This window comes from Manis pentadactyla, chromosome 6 (genome assembly GCF_030020395.1).
Source record: "Manis pentadactyla isolate mManPen7 chromosome 6, mManPen7.hap1, whole genome shotgun sequence".
Classification (NCBI taxonomy): domain Eukaryota; kingdom Metazoa; phylum Chordata; class Mammalia; order Pholidota; family Manidae; genus Manis; species Manis pentadactyla.
The window spans coordinates 124,284,072-124,304,587 of NC_080024.1; the positions used below are offsets into that span (position 1 = coordinate 124,284,072).

Consider the following 20,516-nt stretch of genomic DNA (forward strand, 5'->3'; position numbering starts at 1 on the left):
CCTGCTTACGAGGGATTCAGATATTCCTGAAGTATATCCATGGATTCCATAGAAGTCCCTGAATCCTCTATTAAAAATGCCCTCTTCAAATTGTCCCCATCAAATGTCAGCTCTCAACTAAATTGTTGACGAAGTATCAAAACAATAAATAGACTAATATTCAAGCCTTCTGTAATAGTGATTAAAAACATATTTACATTCTATCACAGCCAGGCATTTCTTCTTCCCTCTCACTTTTCCCACAAATCCCTCAGTTGTTTCTACTCCTGTTTGCCCATTTCAGTTTCCCATTACATCACCCAGGATTCTACCCAGACAATTGTGGTAGTGGTGAACTGCTTCACCTTCCTCTGTCTTCTCTATTCTGCTCTGTTCTAAATCCTGCCACAAAAGTAATCTCTCCAAAGACCAGTTGGTTTTTTTATTGTTGCTGCTTTTATTTTTTAGGCTAACTAGCACAATGTTTAGGAGTTTGCAATACCAAGTCAAATAGACTTACATTGCATTCAAAACCTAGTCTTGTTCTTACTGGTCACATGGGATCAGACATGCTGATTGACCTTTTTACAGGTTCCAGTTAACTCGCCTCTAAAATGGGACAATAATATAACTTAAGACTTTTGTAAGAATTAATGCGATAATGCAGGTAAAGTGATTTAAAATGATTAGCAAGGTACGTGGTGATCAATAAATATTTCCTGAATATATTAAATATTTAACCTTGAGGTATTTAATTTAATGCTTTGATAATGCCATGGTCCTTATTCCTTCTTATTAAAGTTTTGCCTTCTGCATCAGATCTTCCCTAATCTTTAGCCAGATGTGATCTCTCCCACTTCTTAATCCCTCAGACTTTTCATTCTGTTTTTTATAGTAGTATAACATAATAGTGAAAACTGAGTTCAGATTGTCTGGACATGAATGTTGGCTCCATCATTTAGTAGCTCTGTGACCTTGGACAGGCCATGTAGGTCCCCTAGGGCTTATTTTCCTTACCTGTAAGTTAAATATAAAAAATAATATCCATGGCAAATGGTTTTTATGAGGATAAATAAAACTGTTTTCTAGAAATGACAAAACTATAGAGATAGAGCTGGAGGGGGATAGGAACAGATCAGACAGGAAGAAAAGGTTGACTACAAATGGGCATGATGGAACTTTTTGGAGTGAGGAAATATTCTAAAACAATTGTAAACATATACAAGTTAATATCATGACAAAAATTTTTTAAACAGTGTTGTGGCCATGCTTTCATGGCTGTATAAATTTACTACTATTTATGAAACTGTATACTTAATACAGTTAAATTTTATGATGTTCAAATTATACTTCAATGAAGCTGTTAAAATAAAAAAACAGAATAGATGGTATATGGAAAAGGCTTTGAACAATATCAGGCATATACTAAGCACACTCTATCTGTTAACTGTTACTACCTTACACTCCCTTGGGTAATTTATGATTCTTTCCTGGATTGTGCAGAGTATTTCGTTTTCTTACTTTCATCTTCCTCCCACACCCTAAACTAAACCTGAGGTTAATCCTGGCACCAGTCCTCACCCATCATTAGGTACTTCGTAAATATTTACTGACAATGCACTGTCTAGACTGATGGAGTTTCTATCTAGTATGAGAATGTCCTGGTTTGGATTGAGGGGCCCACAGGTTTGTATATACAAAGTGGAATGACTAGGCATTTAGATGGCTCACATTTTATATTTATACATATTATAGAACTGAGTATAGCTTTTGAATACCAAGGATCATGGTAATCATTTTTATGTGAATCTATAGATGTATGACTTGTTCCCTCTAGGCCTGATTTTCTCTGATCACACCTATACTGTGCCATTTTCAGAGTATTTTCAGCATTTTGGGGTCTGGTATTCCCAACACACCAAGCTGTCTTTATGTTATTTGAATATTTACTCTTTCCCCAAAGAAAGAGTGAATCTTCCCAAATAACTTCTTTAGATAGCCTGGAAAAATATCAGAAAATTGCAAATGAGATTCTTATAGTCTTCCAAGAACAAGGCAGGGATGTTTTGTGCTATTTGGAAAATAATATTAGAAGGAGAAAGTGAAGGAAAAGGAGAAAATTATTGATATAAGAAATAATAATAATTAGAAAACAAACAAAAACAAAAAATCTTTCTGTCCATGCCATCTTATTATTTACCACTTAAGAAGAGAAAAGTAATTATTAACTAAGCACTGCTTGTTAGAAAGGAGCAGAGACCAAATCAGCCCTAGAATGGTAGTTGAGCATCTCTTCCAAGAAGATAAATGTTTTAGCCCAATGTAGAGCTCTTTGAAAGAAATAATCAATATTTATGTCTACCTTGAAAGTACTGGGGTAGGATCAGTTTACTTTGGAGAGTTTGAAGGTGCAAAGTGCTGGAATGTTCTTTTTTGTCAAAGAGAAGAAAGATCTTTTCTTATAATAAAGGGAACAAAGTAAAGCATCTTCCTTTTTGGGCATTTTACAGAAAACCCAAATCAGCAGGAGTATGACAAGCCATCGGGTTTAAAATTAAAATCTCTAGTTAGTCTTTTATTGAACAAATTACTTTTTTAAAACAAGATAATTGTGGGTTTCTGATGTTTACAAATCAAAACAACCCACTGAGTTTTCCATATTCCATTGTTTCATTTCAGGGAGGAAAATGGCTTACTTGTAAAGTTTAGGACTTCTTATAATCTCTAATATTACTCCAAATGGACTTTTCCATTTCCCTTTATTGAATGCCCAAATTATTTTCTTTATTGTTTATACAGGTACAATGACAAGAATTAGAAAAGATGCGTCTACATCTCCTCTGACAACAGGAAGCCAAAAGGAGCTTGGAATCACAACCACATCATCCTTCCCACTTGACACCTCTCGGTAAGCTTCAGGGATTCTTTGGTTTACCATTCTCCAGATAAGAGCATTTTTTGAGATTTCTTTAATAAGCTGTGGAAAAATATTGAAAATTCTTTATGGCACTTACTCAGGAGAAGGGAAGCATCTAGATTGGCCAGGATGAACTCATGGAGACCTTGCCTTTATACATTCCCTTCTGTAATTGATAATGATTGGCAAGCATTTCTGTAGAAATGCAAAGCTAATCCTTTCATCAGAAAATCTGCTTGCTGCATGTACTTCCCAGTTTATCACAGAGTACTTATACAGTTGGACTATAAGTTTAACTCTGAGTTAATTCATATTGGAAAATTATAGTGGGTTTTGTACTACAGTTAAAGGACTGCCAACCTTTACTTAATACCAGAGACATGTGAAGAGCTAACAATTTGATCAGCTTTTCCTAGAGTCAAGAAAAGAAGTACGTTATTAAAATTTCTCATATCTGGTCCATTCTCAAGATGGCGGCATGAGTAGGGTGGTGGAAATCTCCTCCAAAAACCATATATATTTTGAAAATAGAGCAAATACAACTGTTCGTAAAAGAGTGACCAGAGATACAGTACATGAGCCAGGCAACATCTGTGATAGCCCACCATCTCATGGAAAAGGGTAGGATACAAAGCCATGACCCAACGGGAACCGAGCACTCCCCCCACCCCAGCTCACCACGAGGAGGAAGGGAATCAGAGTGGGGAGGGAGTGGAAGCACAGAACTGCTAAATAACCAGCCCTGGTGGTCTGACCCAGGAGCACAGACACATTGCATGGTGCACTGGATATAGGAGGAGTAGAAAATCAAGGTCCGAGATTGAGACTGTGAACAGGTTCCCACAGCCGGCGCCCTGGGACAAAATTAACGTGGGCACTTTAAAAGTCTTAAAGGGACAAGAGTTTAACAGGTGGACAAAATCGTCCTGGAACACTCAGTCCAGCAGGCTGGGAACTTTAAGGAACTTCAGGCGCCCTAATCCCTTGGATGGCAATGCAGCTACGAAGCCCCTCGCAACAATAAGCAGCCTGCCGTTTCTTCCTCACTGCTGGCATTGCAAGCAAACCAGCAGACCTGCCATGATGTGGAACACCAGGGAGCAGCTCCGCCTACAGCAACTACACGGCTTAGCACAGAGGCTTCTCCCTGTGTGCAGCTAACCGGCCGAGACCCAGAGGGTGCTCCCTGTGCACAATTGACCAGCACAGACAGCGGAGAGCAGGGCAGAGTCCAGGAGGCACAAAGGGGCTTTGTTCTCATGGCAGAACATTTGCCACTCGCCTGGAACCACCACCAGTGCCCTAGGCAATCTCAAGGGCCACCCCGACCATGGCAGCTTAGGGGATTAACCCAGAGGCTGCTTCCTGTGTGCAGTTGACTGGCACAGGCAGCGGAGATGGGTGTAGAGTCTGGAAAGGACGAAGGAGCTCCGTTCTAGTGGCAGAACACACACTGCTTGCCTGTGACATGCACCAATGCCCTAGGCCATCCTAAGGGCCTCCCCACACATGACCACTCAAGAAATTAACCCATAGGCTGCTCCTGTGTGCAATTGACTGGCACAGACAGTGGAGACAGGCAAGGCGACCAGCAAGCAGGAAGAGACTTTCTTCTCCCAGCTGACACACGCACCACTAGCCGGCAACCACTCCCATCACCATGAAAATGCAGAAGAACCTTGTACAGTCCAAAATCCCTCAAATACCAGAGGGCTTGCTAAGACTGAAATCACCAATCTTCCTGAAAAAGAATTCAAAATAAAAATCACAAGCATGTTGATGGAGCTACAGAGAAATATTCAAGAGCTAAGGGATGAATTTCAGAGGGAGGTAACAGAAATGAAACAATGGAAGGATTTAAGAGCAGACTGGATGAGGTGCAAGAGACTGTTAATGGAATAGAAATCAGAGTACACAAATAAAGAGAAACTGAGGCAAAGAGAGATAAAGGATCTCTAGGAATGAAAGAATATTAAGAGAACTGTGTGACCACTCGAAATGGAACAATATTCACCTTATAGGTATACCAGAAGAAGAAGAGAAGGAAAAAGGGATAGAAAGTGTCTTCGAAGAAATGATTGCTGAAAACTTCCCCAGTCTGAGGAATGAAATAGTCTCTCAGACCATAAAAGTCCACAGATGTCCCAACACAAGGGATCCAAGAAGGAAGACACCAAGACATATAGTAATTAAAAAGGCAAAGATCAAAGACAATGACAGGGCATTAAAATCAGACAGAGAGAGAAAAGAGATCACATACAAAGGAAAACCCATCAGGCTATCATTAGACTTCTCAGTGGAAACCTTACAGGCCAGAAGGGAATAGCATGATATATTCAGTGCAATGAAACAGAAAGGCCTCGAACCAAGAATACAGTATCCAGCAAGACTATCATTTAAATTTGAAGGAGGGATTAAATAATTCTCAGAAAAGGAAAAGTTGAGGGAATTTGTCTCCTACAAACCATATATACAATGTATTTTAAAGGGACTGCTCTAGATGGAAGTTGCCTAAAGATAAGTAGCTGTCACCAAAGAAAATAAAACCACAGCAAAGAAAGTGGACCAACCAAATACTAAATAATTGCAAAATAAAATTAGCTATCCACCAAATCAGTCAAGGGAAACACAAAGAGTACAGAATAAAACACATAACATATAAAGAGTGGAGGTGGAAGAAAAAGAAGGGAGAGAAATAAAGAATCATCAGACTGTATTTATAATAGTGTAATAAGTGAGTTAAGTTAGATGATTAGATAGTAAAGAAGTGGCCCTTGAACCTTTGGTAACCACAAATCCAAAGCCTGCAATGGCAATAAGAATATATCTATCGATAATCACCCTAAATGTAAATTTATTGAATGCACCAATCAAAAGACACAGAGTAATAGAATGAATAAAAAGGCAAGACCCATCTATATGCTGCCTACAAGAGACTCCCTTCAAACCCAAAGACATACACAGACTAAAAGTGAAGGGATGGAAAAAGACATTTCATGCAAACAACAGGGAGAAAAAAAGCAGGTGTTGCAGTACTAGCATCAGAAAAAATAGACTTCAAAACAAAGTAATAAGAGACAAAGAAGGATATTACATAATGATAAAGGGGTCAATCCAACAAGAGGATATAACCATTATAAATATCTATGCACCCAACACAGGAGCACCTACATATGTGAAACAAATACTAACAGAATTAAACGAGTAAATAGAAAGTAATGCATTCATTTTAGGAGACTTCAACATACCACTCCCTCCAAAGGACAGATCAACCAGACAGAAAATAAGTAAGGACATAGGCACTTAATAACACATTACAAAAGACGGACTTAACAGACATCTACAGAACTCTATACTCAAAAGCAGCAGGAAAAACATTCTTCTCAAGTGCACATGGAACATTTTCCAGAATAGACCACATACTAGGCCACAAAAAGAGCCTCAGTAAATTCAAAAAGATTGAAATTGTGCCAACCAACTTCTCACATCACAAAGGTATAAAACTAGAAAAAAATTTTACAAAGAAAACAAAAAGGCTCACAAACACATGGAGGCTTAACATGCCCCTAAATAATCAGTGGATCAATGACCAAATTAAAACAGAGATCAAGCAATGTATGGGTACAAATGAAAACAACACCACAATGCCCCAACTTCTGTGGGATGCAGCAAAGGCAGTTCTAAGAGGAAAGTATATAGCAATCCAGGCCTATTTAAAGAAGGAAAAATAATCACAGATGAATAGTCTAAACTCACAATTATTGAACTGGTAATAGAAGAACAAATGAGGCCCAAAGTCAGCAGAAGGAAGGACATAATAAAGATCAGAGAAGAAATAAATAAAATTGAGAATAGTAAAACAATAGAAAAAAATCAATGAAACCAAGAAATGGTTCTTTGAGAAAATAAACAAAATACATAAACCCCTAGCTAGACTTTCTAAGAAAAAAAGAGAATCTACACACATAAACAGGATCAGAAATGAGAAAGGAAAAATCACAACAGACACCACAGAAAAAGAAAGAATTATTAGAGAATACTATGAAAATCTATATGCTAACAAACTGGATAACCTAGAAGAAATGCACTCTGTTCTAGAGAAATACAACCTTCCAAGATTGACCCAGGAAGAAACAGAAAATCTAAACAGACCAATTACCAGCAATGAAATTGAATCAGTAATCAAAAACTACCCAAGAACAAAACTCCTGGGCCAGGTGGAGTCACTGCTGAGTTTTATTACACATTTAGAGAAGACATAATATCCATTCCCCTCAAAGTTTTCCAAAAATTAGAAGAGGAGGGAATACTTCCAAACTCATTCTATGAATCCAGCATCATTCTAATACCAAAATGAGGCAAAGACAACACAAAAAAGAAAAATACAGACCAATAATCTTGATTAACAAAGATGCAAAAATACTCAACAAAGTATTAGCAAACCGAGTTCAAAAATACATCAAGAGGATCATAGGCCATGATCAAGTAGGATTCATCTCAGGGATGCAAGGATGGTACAACATTTGACAATCTATCAACATCATCCCCACATCAACAAAAAGGACAAAAACCACATGATCATTTCTGTAGATGCTGAAAAAGCATTCAACAAAATTCAACATCCATTCATGATAAAAACTCTCAACAAAATGGGTATACAGGGCAAGTACACCAACATAGTAAAGACCATATATGACAAACCCTCAGCTAGCATCATACTTAACAGCAAGAAGCTGAAATCTTTTCACCTAAGATCGGGAACACAACAAGGATGCCCACTCTCCCCACTTTTATTCAACATAGTTCTGGAGGTCCTAGCCATGGCAGTGAGACAACAGAAAGAAATAAAAGGCATCCAGATCGGTAAGGAAGAAGTCAAACTATCCCTGTTTGCAGATGACATGATATTGTACATAAAACACCCTAAAGAATCCACTCCAAAACTGAACTAATATCTGAATTCAGCAAAGTTGCAGGATACAAAATTAATACATAGAAATCTGTTGCATCCCTATACACTAACAGTGAACTAGCAGAAAAAGAAATCAGGAGAACAATTCCATTCACAATTGCATCAAAAAGAATACAATACCTAGAAATAAACCTAACCAAGAAAGTGTAAGACCTATCCAGTGAAAACTATAAGACACTCTTAAGAGAAATTAAAAAGGACACTAATAAATGGAAATTCATCCCATGCTCTTGTGTAGGAAGAATTAATATTGTTAATATGGCATCCTACCTAAAGCAATCTACAGATTCAATGTAATCACTTTCAAAATACCAACAGCATTCTTCAACGAACTGGAACAAAGAGTTCTAAAATTCATATGGAACCACAAAAGACCCCCAATAGCCAAAGCAATCCTGAGAAGGAAGAATAAAGCAGGGGGGATCTCACTTCCCAACTTTCAAGCTCTACTACAAACCCATAGTAATCCAAACAATTTGGTACTGGCACAAGAACAGACCCATTGAGAGGTGGAACAAAATAGAGAGTCCAGATATTAACCCAAGCATATAAGGTCGGTTAATATACGATAATGGAGCCACAGATAAACAATGGGGAAATGACAGCCTCTTCAATAGCTGGTGTTGGCAAAACTGGACAGATACATTTAAGACAAACTGTATTACTGTCTAACTCCATATACAGAAGTAAACTTGAAATGGATCAAAGACCTGAATGTAAGTCATGAAACCATAAAACTCTTAGAAAAAAACATAGGCAAAAATCTCTTGGACATAAACATTAGCAACTTCTTCATGAACATATCTCCGCGGGCAAGGAAAACAAAAGCAAAAATGAACAAGTGGGACTGTATCAAGCTGAAAAGCTTCTGTACAGCAGAGGACACCATCAATAGAACAAAAATGTACCCTACAGTATGGGAGAATATATTCATAAATGACAGATCCGTTAAAGGGTTGACATCCAAAATATATAAAGAGCTCACGCACCTCAACAAACAAAAAGCAAATAATCCAATTAAAAAATGGGCAGAGGAGCTGAACAGACAGTTCTCTAAAGAAGAAATTCAGATGGCCAACAGACACATGAAAAGATGCTCCACATCACTAGTTATCAGAGAAATGCAAATTAAAACCACAATGAGATATCACCTCACACCAGTAAGGATGGCTGCCATCCAAAAGACAAACAACGACAAATGTTGGCGAGGTTGTGGAGAAAGGGGAACCCTCCTATACTGCTGGTGGAATGTAAATTAGTTCAACCATTGTGGAAAGCAGTATGGAGGTTCCTCAAAAATGCAAAAATAGAAATACCATTTGAACCAGGAATTCCACTCCTAGGGATTTACCCTAAGAATGCAGGAGCCCAGTTTGACAAAGACATATTTACCCCTATGTTTATCGCAGGACTATTTGCAGTAGCCAAGAAATGGAAGCAACCTAAGTGTCCATAAGTAGATGAATGGATAAAGAAGATGTGGTACATATACACAATGGAATATTATCAAGCCATAAGAAGATAATAAATCCTACCATTTGCAACAGTATGGATTGAGCTAGAGGGTGTTATGCTCAGTGAAATACTCCAGGCAGAGAAAGACGAGTATCAAATGATTTGACTCATCTGTGGTGTATAAGAACAAAGAAAAACTGAAGGAACAAAACAGCAGGAGACTCACAGAACCCACGAATGGACCAACAGTTACCAAAGCAAAAGGGACTGGGGAGAATGGGTGGGAAGAGGGGTATAATGGGAAAATGGGCATTATGATTAGGCAATATAGCACAGAGAAGACAAATAGTGATTCTATAGGATCTTACTATGGTGATGGACAGTGACTAATGGGGTATGTGGTGGGGACTTGATAATGGGGGGAACCTAGTAATCACAGTGTTGCTCATGTAATTGTATATTAATGATACCAAAAAAAATTGTTAAAATAATAAAAATATTCCACTGTCCTACCCTGCCATGCTCCTCCCAAAATCTTTGCTGACTCAAAAGTGGCATAGTGACTTGCTTTGGCTAATGAGGTCTGGTCATTTCCAGGCAGAAGCTTTAGGAGCCAGCACATTTGCCATGGCTCTATTTCCTTTGGACATAGTGAATGTCAGTGTCCATATAACAAGTGCTACATCAGCTCAGGCTCCAGACTGAAGATAGCATGGAACAAAGTCACCACCACACAGTGATGGACATGTACTTTGAGTGAGGAAGAAAACTTTGTGGTTATTAGGCACTGAGAGTTATGGGGTCATTTGTTTTTACAGCATAACCTAGCCCATTCTATTACAGTCATACAAGACTTAGAATATAAAGACTCCTAGAAATGCAATGTATCTAGGTCCACAGTGACAAGAACACTCTTCATAGCAAAGCAGGCTTTAGACACACCAGTATCTTTGGAGGGAATGAACACAAAGCTGATGTTGGTGATCTTATATTTGATGAGCAGGATTGGGAGCAAAACTAACATAAACACGATCAGAAGTATCACCAAATTCAGCAACACTAGAAATCTCAAGAAGGAGAAACAGGACTGAATTCTGGTGCCAAATGTCCCTGGAAAAAAGAAATCCAGACATGATTGACCAGGAGTATTGACCTACTACCTGCTGTTGATTCAGTCAGCCACGGAAGGCTGAAGTTGAAGAACTGTGGCAGGAAAGAGAGGAAGAAATGTTTAATTTTTTCTACTGTTGGTATTTAGCTTCTACACATTAATGGTTTAAACTTGCCCTTGTAAATTTACACTCAATCTTGAATTAACCATTTGAGAATGCTGTGAAGATGAACTCCACATTTATGTTTTCTCATAGGATGTGTAATTGAAACACTTGTTCTTTCTCCCATGAACTGCAGTAGTGCTTTTGTAATTGACCGTAAGTGTAGGAATGAGTTTCTGATTTCTCTATTCTGTTCTGTTGGTCAACTTATCTATCTTTGCACCAATACAAGGCTCTCTAATTACTGTAGACTTATAACAATATTTGATAAATGATGCTGTACATCTTTCAGCTTTGTTCTTCCTCCGGTATCCTTGGCTCTACACATTTTTGTATAAATCTTAGAGTCATCATATTGATTTTCACACATGCATGCATGTGCATGCATGCACACACACACACACATGAAATCTGAGATTCTGATTGGGATTACCTGAAAAATACAGGTGAATTTGAGCACAGGTGACATCTTCACAATATTGAGTCTCCTTATCCATGAACATGGTATATTTAGGTCCTTTAATTTCAGTATTTTAGTTTTCTGTGCAGAATCATTGAACACCTTTTTTAAGACATATTCCTAGATATTTTGTGGTTTTTTGATGCTTTATAAATTATACCATTTAAAAGTTTTCATTTTCTAAATGTTTGTTGCTGATATGTAGAAATACCACTGATTTTATACATAGAATTTCTATCTAGCAACCGTGCTGAATTCTCATTAATTTTAACAATTTTTCTTTTTTATTATCTACAAACTGTGTCATCTGCAAAAAAAAAAAGAAAGGGACATCTTATTTCTTCCTTTCCTGTCATTATTCTTCCCCCCAACATCATTGTACATTGGCTAGGACTTCCAGGACAGCATTGAATAGCATCTGTGTTAAGGAGCACCCTTTTCCTCAGTTTCAGGGGAAAAGCTTTCACTATTTCACTGTATTGGGGTGAGAATATGATAATGTGGGTAACTGTTGAACCACTGTGTTGTATACTTGAAACCAACATAAGATTATATGTCAGCTACAATAACAAATTTTAAAATATTTAATTATATTAAGTAAAAAGGCTTTTTTTCATATCTAATAAGCCAACTCCATTATTACTTATTTATGGCTGAATACATAAACCACCAAAAGGGTTTGGCTTATTTTTCCTTGGGAATTTGGCTGAGCATATAAATTCCAAGCATCTTGTTAGATGAATATAAATATTAAGCCTTAATTTGAATTTTTTTATTGAAGTATCATTGATATACAATCTTATATTTTCAAGTATACAACACAGTGCTTCGACAGTTACCTGTATTATGAAATCCTCACCCCCACTAGTACAGTTACTATCTGTTAACATAAGATCTTACAGAATCATTGGCTATATTCTCCATGCTATACTACCATCCCCATGACCAACTTATATTATGATTGAGAATTTTTGTGCCCTTTATCCCCCTCACCTTCCCCACCCAAATACCCCAACCCCTACCCCATAGTAACCACCAGCCACTGTGGAGTGGGCTTTATTAGTTCTTTTTATTAGTTCCTTTAGTTGTGAGGTTAGATGGTTTATTTAGGATTGTTTTTCTTTTTTGAGATAGACCTGTATTGCTCTGCACTTTCTTCCCTCTTAGAACGGCTTTGAGGCATTGCACATATTTTTTTTTCTGCTATCATTAAAGTACAATTACATGAACAACATTATGGTTACTAGACTCCCCTATTATCAAGTTGCCGTCACATACCCCATTACAGTCACTGTCCATCAATGTACTAAGATGCTATACAATCACTACTTCTCTTCTCTGTGTTATACTGCCTTCCCCGTGACCCCTCTACATTTTATGTGCTAATCATAATGCCACTTTTTCCCCCTTATCCCTCTCTTCCCACCCATCCTCCCCAATCCCTTTCCCTTTGGTAGCTGTTAGTCCATTCTTGGGTTCTGAGACTCTGCTGCTGTTTTGTTCCTTTATTTTTCTTTGTTCTTATACTCCACAGATGAGTCAAATCATCTGATACTTATCTGTCTCAACCTGGCTTATTTCACTGAGCATAATACCCTCAAGCTTCATCCATGTTGCTGCAAATGGTAGGGTTTGTTTTCTTCGTATGGCTGAGTAATATTCCATTGTGTATATGTACCACAGCATCTGTATCCATTCATCTACTGATGGAAGGTTGCTTCCATTTCTTGGCTATTGTAAATAGTGCTGTGATAAACATAGGGGTGCATATGTCTTTTTCAAACTGGGCTCCTGCATTCTTAGGGTAAATTCCTAAGAGTGGAATTCCTGGGTCAAATGATATTTCTATTTTTAGTTTTTTGAGGAACCTCCATACTGCTTTCCACACTGGTTGAACTAATTTACATTCCCACCAGCAGTGTAGGAGTGTTCCGCTTTCTCCACATCCTTGCCAAAATTTGTTATTGTTTGTCTTTTGGATGGTGGCCATCCTAACTGGTGTGAGGTGATATCTCACTGTCGTTTTAATTTGCATTTCTCTGATGATTAGCAGTGTGGTGCATCTTTGCATGTGCCTGTTAGCCATCTGAATTAGAGAAGTGTCTTTTCAGCTCCTCTGCCCATTTTTTATTTGGGTTATTTGCTTTTTTGTTTGTTGAGGTGCATGAGTTCTTTGTATATTTTGGATGTCAATCCATTATTGGATATGTCATTTATGAATATACTCTCCCATACTGTATGATGCCTTTTTATTCTATTGATGGTGTTCTTTGCTGTACAGAAGCTTTTCAGCTTGATATAGTCCCACTTGTTCATTTTTGCTTTTGTTTCCCTGCCCAGGGAGATAACGTTCATGAAGAAGTCGCTCATGTTTATGTCCAAGAGATTTTTGCCTATGTTTTTTTATAAGAGTTTTATGGTTTCATGATGTGCATTCAAGTCTTTGATCCATTTCAAATTTACTTTTGTGTATGGGGTTAGACAATGATCCAGTTTCATTCTCTTACATGTAGCTGTCCAGTTTTGCCAACACCATCTGTTGAAGAGGCTGTCATTTCCCCATTGTATGTCCATGGCTCATTTATCATATATTAATTGACCATATATGTTTGGGTCAATATCTGAACTCTCTATTCTGTTCCACTGCTCTGTGGGTCTGTTCTTGTGCCAGTACCAAATTGTCTTGATCACTGTGGCTTTGTAGTAGAGCTTGAAGTTGGGGAGCGAGATACCCCTGCTTTATTCTTCCTTCTCAGGATTGCTTTGGCTATTCAAGGTCTTTTGCGGTTCCATATGAATTTTAGAACTATTTCTTCCTGTTCGTTGAAGAATGTTGTTGGTATTTTGATGGGGACTGCATTGAATCTGTAGATTGCTTTAGGCAGGATGGCCATTTTGATAATATTAATTCTGCCTACCCAAGTGCATTGGATGAGTTTCCATTTGTTAGTGTCCCCTTTAATTTCTCTTAAGAGTGTCTTGTAGTTTTCAGGGTATAGGTCTTTCCCTTCCTGGTTAAGTTTATTCCTAGGTATTTTATTCTTTTTGATGCAGTTGTGAATGGAATTGTTTTCCTGATTTCTCTGTCTGCTAGTTCATTGTTAGTGTATAGGAATGCAACAGATTTCTGTGTGTTAATTTTGTATCCTGCAACTTTGTTGAATTCAGATATTAGTTCTTGTAGTTTGGGAGTGGAATCTTTAGGGTTTTATATACAATACCTTGTCATCTGCAAATAGTGACTGTTTGACTTCTTCTTTACCAATCTGGATGCCTTGTATTTCTTTGTTTTGTCTAATTTCTGTGGCCAGGACCTCCAGCACTGTGTTGAATAAAAGTGGGGAAAGTGGGCATCCCTGTCTTGTTCCTGATCTTAGGTGAAAATCTTTCAACTTTTCACTTCTAAGTATGATGTTGACTGTGCGTTTGTCATATATGGCCTTTATTAATTTGAGGTATTTGCTCTCTGTACCCATTTTGTTAAGAGTTTTTTTCATGAACGGATGTTGAGTTTTGTCGAATGCTTTTTCAGCATCTATGGAGATAATCACGTGGTTTTTGTCCTTTTTGTTGATGTTGGTGACATTGATGGATTTTCGAATGTTGTACCATCCTTGCATCCCTGGTATGAATCCCACTTGATCGTCATGGATGATCTTTTTGATGTATTTTTTAATTCGGTTTGCTAATATTTTGTTGAGTATGTTTGCATCTATGTTCATCAAGGATATTAGTCTGTAATTTTCTTTTTTGGTGGGGTCTTTACCTGGTTTTGGTATTAGGGTGATGCTGGCCTCATAGAATGAGTTTGGAAGTATTGCTTCCTCTTCTACTTTTTGGAAAACTTTAATGAGGATGGGTATTAGATCTTCACTAAACATTTGATAAAATTCAGTGGTGAAGCCATCTGGTCGAGGCGTTTGTTCTTTGGTAGTTTTTTGATTACCAGTTCTATTTCGTTGCTGGTAATTGGTCTGTTCAGATTTTCTGTTTCTTCCTTGGTCACCCTTGGAATGTTGTATATTTCTAGAAAGTTGTCCATTTCTTCTAGGTTTTCCAGTTTCTTACCGTATAATTTTTCATAGCATTATGTAATAATTCTTTGTATTTCTCTGGTGTCTGTAGTGATTTTTCCTTTCTCATTTTTGCTTCTGTTTATGTGTATAGACTCTTTCCTTTTTTTTTGATTAGTCTGGCTGCATCCCACAAATTTTTAACTGTTATATTTTGGTTTTCATTTGTCTCTATATATTGCTTGATTTGTGTTTTGATTTGTTCATTGATCCATTGATTATTTAGAGGCTTGTTTATGCTCCATGTGTTTGTGGGCATTTTCTTTGTGTAATTTATTTCTACTTTCATACTGTTGTGGTCTAAGAAGTTGCTTGATAAAATTTCAGTCTTTCTTGATTTATTGATGCTCTTTTTGTGGCTTAGTATGTGATCTATTCTGGAGAATGTTGCATGTACACTTGAGAAAAATATGTGTCCTGCTGCTTGTGGGTGGAATGCTCCATAGATATGTTAAGTCCATCTCATCTAATGTTTTGTCCTTCAGTGCATCAGTTTCCTTATGTATTTTCCGTCTGGTTGATCAAAGTGGTGTGTCCGAGTGAATGTGTTGCAGTCTGTTTCTCCCTTCAGTTCTGTTAGTATTTATTTTACATATTTATGTGTTCCTATGTTGGGTGTATAAATATTTGTAATGGCTTTATCGTCTTGTTGGACTGATCCCTTTATCATTGTGTAACATCCTTCTTTGTCTCTTGTTACTTTCTTTATTTTGAAGTCTATTTTGTCTGATGTAAGTACTGCTTCTCCTCCTTTTTTCTTCCTATTAATTATGTGAAATACCTTTTGCCATCCATTCACTTTCAGTCTATGTAAGTGTTTAGGTCTGAAATGAATGCTTTACAGGCAGCATATAGATGGATCTTTTTTCTTTATCCATTCTGCCACCCTGTGTCTTTCAATTGGTGCATTCAGTCCATTTACATTTAAGGTAGTTACTCATAGATATGTACTTATTGCCATTTATTAATTGTTTTCTGGTTGTTTTCATAGTTCCTCTCTGTTCCTTTCTTTCTCTCATACTCTTGTTATTTGATGATTTTTAGAGATGTGACTGGATATCTCTTTTTAATTTTTTTGTGTATCTATTATAGGCTTCAGGTTTGTGGTTACCATAAGGTTCATGGATAGCTTCATAACTATACAATGGCCTATATTAAGTTGATGAATGCTCTATTCCAAACACAATCTAAAAGCACTTCCTTTTTATTCTTCTTCCTCCTCTACACTTTATGTATTAGATGTCATAATGTGAATTTTTTGTATGTGTATCCCTTGACTCATTTAGTGTATCATTGCTTTTACTAATTTTGTTTTAATTTTATACTTGCTTGTTAAGTAATTGGTCTACTACCATTACTATGGGTTTATTGTCACTGGTGAAAACTGTTTAGACTTAAGAACATTTCCATCTACAGAAGTCCCTTTAATATATCCTGTAATGCCAGTTTAGTGGTTGTTAATACCTTCAGCCTTTGTATGAAATTTTTAATCTCTCCTTAAATTTTGAATGATAATCTTGCTGGTGGAGGATTCTTGGTTGAAGGTCCTTCTGTTTCAATACATTAAATATTTCATGCTACTCCCTTCTGACCTGAAAAGTTTCTGCTGAGAAGTCTGCTTATAGCCTGATGGGGTTTCCCTTATAAGTAATCTTGTTTCTCTCTCTGGCTGCTTTCAGTAACCTCTCCTTATCCTTAATCTTTGTCATTTTAATTATTGCATGTCTTGGTATTATCTTCCTGGGGTTCCTTTTGTTATGGGCTCTCTGTGCTTCCAGGATCTGAGTGTCTTATTTCCTTCCCCAGATGGGGGAAGTTTTCAGCAATTATTTCTTCAAAGAGACTTTCTACTACTTTGTCTCTCTCTTCTCCTCCTGGTCCCCCTATTATGCAAATACTGTTTTGCCTTGAGTTGTCACACAGCTCTCTTAGCATCCTCTCCTTTCTAGATCCTTTTTTCTTTGTATTCCTGCTTCATTGTTTTCCTTATCTCTAATTTCCATCATTATTGTTCTCCTCTAGTTGCAGCAATCTATTATTCATTCCCTCCATTGTATGTTTCATTTCAGTTACTATATTCTTTAGCTGTGAGTGGTCCTTTTTCAGCTCTTCTTCTGTGTTGAAGTCTTCCCTGAGATCTTAAATACTTTTCCTCAAATCAGTGAGTATATTTATGACTGATGTTTTAAATCCTTATCAAGAAGATTGATCTCCATTTCAGTAGCCCTCTTTCTGCTATCTTATCCTGTAGTTTTGTTTGGAACATATTTCTGTTGTCTCCTCATTTTGTAAGGGTTTCTGTGTTTCTTCCTTTGTATTAGATAGATCTGCTCCGCTGCCTGGTCTGTAGAGTAATGTCTTAATGATGAAGGCATCCTGTCCACCCAGAAGGTCAAGACTCTTTACTCTCCTGTGTCTGGTTCTCCTTTACAGTTGAACCCCAGTTGCTGTTGGTGGGCTGTGGATGTGGCCACCTTTCTGCCTGCCTGCTGGCAGTGGTCTTTCTCAGTATGCCATGGATGACATTTAGCCTCAGCCAGCCCTTTCTGAACCAAGCAGTGCTGCTTGTTCTGGGATCATAGTGCACATGGTTCCCCTTTGTCAGTCCTGCATCGGTGGCAGTGCTGCTGGGCTAATGAAGTAGGCAAGACAGGTGTATGGCACAAGAGTTCATAGTGCTGGGTTGGGCTGAGAGAGCTGAGAAAGCTGGGAAAGCCTCCCTCTGCCTGCCAGGAAGCAAAATCTCCCTCTCCCTGCCAGCCAGGCAAAGTCTGATGCTGCTGGGCCAAGAGGACCAGGTAGGCAGGTGGGTGTGCAGGGAAGCACATAGGAGCTGAGCCCCCAACAAGGAGGTTGAAGCGTTTGGGGCAAGTGTCTGACCTGCTGGGCCAAGGAGGGCTGGGGAAGTGTCATCCCCCTGCCCTTTCTCCTGTGGAGAAAGCTCCATCGAACTCTGCCCCTCTGTCACCCTTCCCACTGCTGATAAATCTTTCAAACTGCTGCCTGTGTGTTGGGTCTCAGTGGGACCATTGGAGCATGTCCATCCTCCCTAGTGGAGGACTCTCAGCCTCTCAGAGTGCTTGATGTCTTCCTGGTGTCCAGCCCTGCTAATCACCAAAGCCTGATGCGTTATGGACTTGTGTTCCCAGAGCAGATCTTCAGGGCCAGGTGTGCAGAGTTCCTGAGCGTTTATCCCCTCCCTACTCCATTTCCTCTTCTTCCTTCTTATAGACTGAGATGGCAAAGGCTGAGGTCCTGATTGATCATCATTCTGCCACTTTATGCATCTCTGTGTGGTTTTCTCTTCTTTACCAGATGTAGATTGTCTGTCCTGCAGTCCTCAGGTCATTTTCAGGGTTAGTTGTATTTGCTGTAGTTGCTTCCTTGGTGTGTGTGTGTGGAAGGAGGTTTCCACCTTGCCTTCTTTCTAGGCCGTCTTTTTCCCCCAAATATTAACTTAATTTTAATTTTAAAAAACTTTTGGTAAATGACTCTAGCCCAGATGATAAAAATAATGGTGTTATCTATTAAGCATCAAATTTGTGTCCAGACATTTGCATAATTATTTGATTTAATCTTCAACACGTCCTTTTGAAGTAGAGCTACTATCATCCTTGTTTTAAAAATTAGGAAACTAAGGCTCAGAAAGATTAATTTACCAAAGGTCGCATATCTAATAAGAGGTAGAGCCAGCATTTCAGACTCCAAACCCAAAATCTTAAATATTTTAACTGTTGACAGTGACAACCTCCCTATTTTGAAGGCCACCTACAATAATAAAAAAATTCAATTAGTTAGTTTTCCACATTCTTTGTCCATTACTTCTTTGTATTTTTTTAAATGCTGCCATTGTTGGCATTTTACCAAAGACCCACAGTGAGTTATGGTTCTGAAATGTTGAAGAGAGTCCATCCTAGCTCACCTTGCAGGATTCCTCTGGATGAGTTACAGGTAAAGGGGAGAGATCATCTGGATTTTCAATTGTAGTGAATTTTCCCATTGTTGCAGATAAACGTGAGATCTGTAATACTACTTCAGTGTGTTTTGATTATTGCATTTCAGTTTAGAGAGAGGCATGAAAAAGAAGAATAAACTATTTCCTCATTAAAGGTTTTATAGAAAATCCTCAGCACACATTTTCTAAATGGACCATATCAATATTGTAGAGTTTTACAAGGCAGGTTAAAATTGTTGTGAAGACTCATTTAAGGACCTTTAAAAAAAGGATTCTTTATCTGTTCTTAATATTGAAAATCAACTAAATATATAGATTCTCAGAATCTTCTTAAATAATAAGTGTTTGGCTAAATAAAGCAATGTGTAGCACACCACATTTTATCCTTAGAAGTGCAGAATGGCACATTATAGGTCTATTATACAAAGTGGAGAGTTGAAAAAAAAGATCTAGTACTGTGAAAATCAGTTACCAGAAAAGTACAGTGGTTGCTCCAGATTTCAGAATCAAGATTATTTGAATTAATTTTTATTCTGAAGTGTAGAAAGGGCATTTTTTGTAGGCTACTTTTCAGTTGCACACAAACTCTTAATGCAAGAGAAAAATGTATTGTTCTTCATCCCAACAACCCTCTGAAGGTAGGTACTGCAAGTGCCTTCAGTAAGAGTAAAAACCCTCCCCCTGACCACTCAAAATTCCAAGAATTTTCAAGACTTACAAAAGAAGAAGATGGGGGTGCGACAGAGACTGGGGGAGACAGGATTTCCAGGTTTTCCTTTGTTCTCTGAGAAGCACTAACACCTAGAAAAGTCTCATATCATTCCTTGTGCAAGTGACAAAACCAGGCATGAAGATAATGTTTCTCATTCACAGTGTAGGTTGTTAATTGTTCTCTCTGCTGCCTGTCAATATAATGTGTAATTTTCATTCCCCATTCAAGAAGGAAAAAGTTGTGGCTGAAAATGTTAACATTTGCATTTTTATTTGTTGATTTATTTAAAGGACAGCCTCTCCTACAGCAATCCATCACTTGGTGACACCCCAAATATGAATAATGTATTGTAGACTTGTGGTTACAATGTGTAGTAAGTGCTAGAGACAGTAAAGGAATGTTAACTATGTTGCAAATGTAATACTTATTGACTCATAAAGTTTATTGGTTTCCAGCTTCAATAATACTGACCATAGGACATTAATATCACTTATCCTGATTTTAGCTGGGCACCTTTGTATGTGGAAATATTCATCTACCTCATGCCAACAAAATAAATACGTAATTTACAGCACAAGCAATGAGGGCTTTTTAGTTTTCTATGCTGAGAGCTGCAATGCTTCTTGCTTTCCCTTTCACTTCTGGCCTCCAGCATTGATCATACACCCCTGTGCTGTCCAAGAAAGTAAGCACAGTGGTCATCTTGGCACAAGAGTTTG

The 20,516-nt window shown here is 37.9% G+C and overlaps 1 protein-coding gene across 6 annotated transcripts in view; it reads left to right on the forward strand.

Moving 5' to 3' along the window:
* Positions 1–20,516, forward strand: part of KIAA1328 (KIAA1328 ortholog) — a 336,759-nt gene that overhangs the window by 277,713 nt on the left and 38,530 nt on the right. For all 6 annotated transcript variants that reach the window (XM_057504134.1, XM_036884986.2, XM_036884987.2 and 3 more), the window contains one exon: positions 2,779–2,887. In XM_057504134.1, the coding sequence (XP_057360117.1) occupies positions 2,779–2,887 (109 nt within the window). The remainder of the gene's footprint in view (positions 1–2,778; positions 2,888–20,516) is intronic.